At 61.8% G+C, this 6000-nt stretch overlaps 1 protein-coding gene across 2 annotated transcripts in view; it reads right to left on the bottom strand.

Annotated features, from left to right (window-relative positions):
- Positions 1–832, bottom strand: part of PTPRN2 (protein tyrosine phosphatase receptor type N2) — a 3479756-nt gene extending 3478924 nt beyond the window's left edge. The window contains exon 1 of one of the 2 annotated variants that reach the window (XM_069647979.1): positions 534–832. In XM_069647979.1, the coding sequence (XP_069504080.1) occupies positions 534–612 (79 nt within the window). In that variant the 5' untranslated portion in view covers positions 613–832. The remainder of the gene's footprint in view (positions 1–533) is intronic. The other variant, XM_069647978.1, reaches the window with a different exon arrangement.
- Positions 833–6000: the final 5168 nt, after the last annotated feature.

Here is a 6000-nt window from a genome sequence, read left to right on the forward strand (position 1 = left end):
CAGTGAGCCACAGCCAGCTGGGCAATGCTTATGAAGGCATGACCCTGCACCGCACTGCGCTCTGCCCTGCTTTCATCCTTCCTGGCAGTGCCTTTAGACCCTGGCCAAGGGCAGTAACAGCCTCGCCGTGTCCAGTTACCGGCCCAGGGCATCAGAGACAATAATACCACGCACAGCATAGCGAACACTGCTCAGAGAAAGTCAATGAGCATCCGTGGCCCACCCAGCCCCTGTGTTCTCCGAGCTGCCTCGCACACGGAGGGCTGAACGTGCCTTTCCAGAAAGTGGACGGTATTAGCACGGAGCGTAGAGCCAGCCACAGCGCCGCCGGGTTACGCTGAGGGTATACCTATGGACCCCCTGGCCCGATGCCACAAGCACTGTGCATCCTCCAGCTCCTCCCACACGGCTGCCCGGCAGTGCCTCTCGCACAATGACCCAGGGCAGCAGCAGCAGCAGCAGGTGCGGGGCTGCCCCTCCAGGCCCGGGAGAGGGGCAGCAGCCAGCCCGGGCGCGCCGGCATGGAGACTCACCGTACTTCCAGTCGGCTCGGGCCGGGAAGGGGCTCAGGGAAGCGGAGAGCAGCAGGAGGAGGCAGCTGGGCAGCTTCATGTTGACTGCTGTTCCATGCCAGGCTGTGCATCCAGGGGAAGGAGGCTGTGCCTGCGGCGGGCAGAGGAGAGCGTGGCAGGTGGAGGGCTTGCGATGCAGCCGGACCCGGGAGCCTCCACTCTCTGCCCAGGGAACAGGCAGTGGAAGCAGCGGCTGCTTCAACACCCAGGACAGCGACCAGCAGCAGCGGCGGCCCCGCCTCCCGGCTAAGCCCCGCCCACCGTCAGCACTGGGCACGCCCCTGGCCGCCCACGTCAGCACCGCTGCCAGCAGCAGCTGCGCCCGGAGACGGGAGAGGCGGTGTGGACATATACTGTGAATGGGGGTTACAAGGAAGGACCACCACAGCACTGCTTGCCCCTCCCATCTACGTTGTGGGTCCCCCTATGTGCTGCTTATTCCACACAAGCCTTTACTTGCAACAATTGGGCTACCGGATGTTGTGGGGGAATCCCTGATCACCATATAGAAGGGGTTAATTCGCCAATTAACGCAGGGTGCACGCATCTGCCTCTCCATCCTCAGTCAGGGGCGTCAGGCCGAAGGATCTGTGTGTCCCCCCAGGACCTCCCTCCCCGTCCAGCCTCAGTGTGCATTGAAAACATTCCACTGAGCCACTTAGCGCCTGTGCGCCGACTCCCTCGCCCGTCCTCAGTGTGCAACTCCCATCCCCAGAGCATGGCCGTTGCCCTGAACATCTCTCCCATCCCCAGTGCGTGCTTCCAGTCACGAGCACCTGTATTGTACTATTTTTCCCCTCACATTCCCGGTGTGTGACTCCAGAACTGGGCTCCTCCTACCGCGTATCCTCCTCCCATTTTCATTGTGTGACTTCAACCCTGGCATCTGCCCCCGGCCATCATCGTGGTGTGACTTCAGCCCTGGCAACTCTCCCTCTTCCAGTGCCAACATCAGCCCTGGCACCTCTCCCTCTTCCAGTGCCAACATCAGCCCTGGCACCTCTCCCAGTGCCACCCCCATTGCGTGCCCCCGGCCATCATCTTGGTGTGACTTCAGCCCTGGCAACTCTCCCTCTTCCAGTGCCAACATCAGCCCAGGCAACTCTCCCTCGTCCAGTGCCAACCCCATTGCGTGCCCCCGGCCATCCTCTTGGTGGGACATCAGCCCAGGCAACTCTCCCTCTTCCAGTGCCACCCCCATTGCGTGCCCCCGGCCATCCTCTTGGTGGGACTTCAGCCCTGGCAGCTCTCCCTATTCCAGTGCCACCCCTATTGCGTGTCCCCAGCCATCATCTTGGTGTGACTTCAGCCCTGGCAACTCTCCCTCTTCCAGTGCCAACATCAGCCCAGGCAACTCTCCCTCTTCCAGTGCCACCCCCATTGCGTGCCCCCGGCCATCCTCTTGGTGGGACTTCAGAGCTGGCAGCTCTCCCTATTCCAGTGCCAGCCCCATTGTGTGCCCCAAGCCATCATCTTGGTGTGACTTCCGCCCTGGCAACTCTCCCTCTTCCAGCGCCAACATCAGCCCAGGCAACTCTCCCTCTTCCAGTGCCAGCCCCATTGTGTGCCCCAAGCCATCATCTTGGTGTGACTTCAGCCATGGCAACACTCCCTCTTCCAGCACCAACATCAGCCCTGGCAACTCTCCCTCTTCCAGTGCCAACATCAGCCCTGGCACCTCTCCCAGTGCCACCCCCATTGCGTGCCCCAAGCCATCATCTTGGTGTGACTTCAGCCCTGGCAAACTCTCCCTCTTCCAGTGCCACCCCTATTGCGTGCCCACGGCCATCATCTTGGTGTGACTTCAGCCATGGCAACACCCCCTCTTCCAGCGCCAAAATCAGCCCTGGCAACTCTCCCTCTTCCAGTGCCAACATCAGCCCTGGCACCTCTCCCAGTGCCACCCCCATTGCGTGCCCCCGGCCATCATCTTGGTGTGACTTCAGCCCTGGCAACTCTCCCTCTTCCAGTGCCAACATCAGCCCAGGCAACTCTCCCTCGTCCAGTGCCAACCCCATTGCGTGCCCCCGGCCATCCTCTTGGTGGGACATCAGCCCAGGCAACTCTCCCTCTTCCAGTGCCACCCCCATTGCGTGCCCCCGGCCATCCTCTTGGTGGGACTTCAGCCCTGGCAGCTCTCCCTATTCCAGTGCCACCCCTATTGCGTGTCCCCAGCCATCATCTTGGTGTGACTTCAGCCCTGGCAACTCTCCCTCTTCCAGTGCCAACATCAGCCCAGGCAACTCTCCCTCTTCCAGTGCCACCCCCATTGCGTGCCCCCGGCCATCCTCTTGGTGGGACTTCAGAGCTGGCAGCTCTCCCTATTCCAGTGCCAGCCCCATTGTGTGCCCCAAGCCATCATCTTGGTGTGACTTCCGCCCTGGCAACTCTCCCTCTTCCAGCGCCAACATCAGCCCAGGCAACTCTCCCTCTTCCAGTGCCAGCCCCATTGTGTGCCCCAAGCCATCATCTTGGTGTGACTTCAGCCATGGCAACACTCCCTCTTCCAGCACCAACATCAGCCCTGGCAACTCTCCCTCTTCCAGTGCCAACATCAGCCCTGGCACCTCTCCCAGTGCCACCCCCATTGCGTGCCCCAAGCCATCATCTTGGTGTGACTTCAGCCCTGGCAAACTCTCCCTCTTCCAGTGCCACCCCTATTGCGTGCCCACGGCCATCATCTTGGTGTGACTTCAGCCATGGCAACACCCCCTCTTCCAGCGCCAAAATCAGCCCTGGCAACTCTCCCTCTTCCAGTGCCAACATCAGCCCTGGCACCTCTCCCAGTGCCACCCCCATTGCGTGCCCCCGGCCATCATCTTGGTGTGACTTCAGCCATGGCAACACTCCCTCTTCCAGTGCCAAAATCAGCCCTGGCAGCTCTCCCAGTGCCACCCCCATTGCGTGCCCCCGGCCATCATCTTGGTGTGACTTCAGCCATGGCAACACTCCCTCTTCCAGTGCCAACATCAGCCCTGGCACCTCTCCCAGTGCCACCCCCATTGCGTGCCCCCGGCCATCATCTTGGTGTGACTTCAGCCCTGGCAACTCTCCCTCTTCCAGTGCCACCCCCATTGCGTGTCCACGGCCATCATCTTGGTGTGACTTCAGCCCTGGCGACTCTCCCTCTTCCAGTGCCACCCCCATTGCGTGCCCACGGCCATCCTCTTGGTGTGACTTCAGCCCTGGCATCTCTCCCTCTTCCAGTGCCACCCCCATTGCGTGCCCACGGCCATCCTCTTGGTGTGACTTCAGCCCTGGCAACTCTCCCTCTTCCAGTGCCACCCCCATTGCGTGCCCACGGCCATCATCTTGGTGTGACTTCAGCCCTGGCACCTCTCCCAGTGCCACCCCCGCTGCGTGCCCCCAGCCATCCTCTTGGTGTGACTTCAGCCCTGGCACCTCTCCCAGTGCCACCCCCGCTGCGTGCCCCCAGCCATCATCTTGGTGTGACTTCAGCCCTGGCCACTCTCCCTCTTCCAGTGCCACCCCCATTGCGTGCCCATGGCCATCCTCTTGGTGTGACTTCAGCACTGGCAACTCTCCCCCTTCCAGTGCCACCCCCATTGCGTGCCCACGGCCATCCTCTTGGTGTGACTTCAGCCCTGGCAACTCTCCCTCTTCCAGTGCCACCCCCATTGCGTTCCCACGGCCATCATCTTGGTGTGACTTCAGCCCTGGCACCTCTCCCAGTGCCACCCCCGCTGCGTGCCCCCAGCCATCCTCTTGGTGTGACTTCAGCCCTGGCCACTCTCCCTCTTCCAGTGCCACCCCCATTGCGTGCCCATGGCCATCCTCTTGGTGTGACTTCAGCACTGGCAACTCTCCCCCTTCCAGTGCCACCCCCATTGCGTGCCCCCGGCCATCCTCTTGGTGTGACTTCAGCCCTGGCATCTCTCCCTCTTCCAGTGCCACCCCCATTGCGTGCCCACGGCCATCCTCTTGGTGTGACTTCAGCCCTGGCAACTCTCCCTCTTCCAGTGCCACCCCATTGCGTGCCCACGGCCATCATCTTGGTGTGACTTCAGCCCTGGCACCTCTCCCAGTGCCACCCCCGCTGCGTGCCCCCAGCCATCCTCTTGGTGTGACTTCAGCCCTGGCACCTCTCCCAGTGCCACCCCCGCTGCGTGCCCCCAGCCATCATCTTGGTGTGACTTCAGCCCTGGCCACTCTCCCTCTTCCAGTGCCACCCCCATTGCGTGCCCATGGCCATCCTCTTGGTGTGACTTCAGCACTGGCAACTCTCCCCCTTCCAGTGCCACCCGCATTGCGTGCCCACGGCCATCCTCTTGGTGTGACTTCAGCCCTGGCAACTCTCCCTCTTCCAGTGCCACCCCCATTGCGTGCCCACGGCCATCATCTTGGTGTGACTTCAGCCCTGGCACCTCTCCCAGTGCCACCCCCGCTGCGTGCCCCCAGCCATCCTCTTGGTGTGACTTCAGCCCTGGCACCTCTCCCAGTGCCACCCCCGCTGCGTGCCCCCAGCCATCCTCTTGGTGTGACTTCAGCCCTGGCAACTCTCCCTCTTCCAGTGCCACCCACCCCCATTGAGTGCCTCCTGCCCTGGTGACCAGCCCACCAACTCCCATTTTCAATGCTCACAGTGTATGGCTTGCGTGCTTAATTATCTGACCTCAACGCCCCCCCCCCCTTCCTCTTTCCCCCCAGGCCCCAATGTGCGCCTCTATCTGTAATGGCGGGCTTCTTTTGCCCACCCGCTTCCGATGCACACCCGCATCTTGTGAGCGCCACCTGAGTTCCACACTCAGATCTCTACACAGCGGCACCTGAGCAGCGGGTGCCACCACCGTGATCTCTCCTCGCGGAGCGCCGCCTGACCCCAGCCCCCTCTCCGCAGTCTCCGAGTGCCAGCGGCCTTGCGCCACTGGCTGCAGCAAGGATGGCGCTTTCATTCCGTGCCTCTCTCGGGTTCAATTCAAGCGGCTGCGCCCAGACTTATATACAGGAGGATCTGCGCGGCGCATGAATGGGATTTGGCAGGATGTGTCTCGGGGCAGGCCCCTCCCTCCACCCCCCGTGTGCGAGTGACCCCCCCTCCCCCGCACCTCGCTCCTGGGCTTTACTAGAAGTAATTGCTCCCTGGTACATCAGGAGCGGCGCGGCGGCGCATGAATGGGATTCGCCAGAGCCTGTGCCTGGCCCCTCCCCCAGGCGTTCAGTTTGTAAATACAGCGCATACAGCTTCCTAATGTGGGTCCAATGGGTACACAGCGACCTGAATCGACTCTTACTGGGGCCTGTAGGAGATCATCTGACCCTCCCCAATCTGTACCCACTCGCCCCCAAATCCATGGGAATGGCAGCTTGCCAGCGTGCATTACTTCAGTGAATGGCCCTGTGAAATGTGACTAGCAAGTACAGAGAGCGAGAGAGAGAAATGTCTCTGAATTGCTAGGGCGAGGCACAA

The sequence above is a fragment of the Ambystoma mexicanum genome, chromosome 2q (genome assembly GCF_040938575.1).
Source record: "Ambystoma mexicanum isolate Mex_15411 chromosome 2q, UKY_AmexF1_1, whole genome shotgun sequence".
NCBI classification, from domain to species: Eukaryota; Metazoa; Chordata; class Amphibia; order Caudata; family Ambystomatidae; genus Ambystoma; species Ambystoma mexicanum.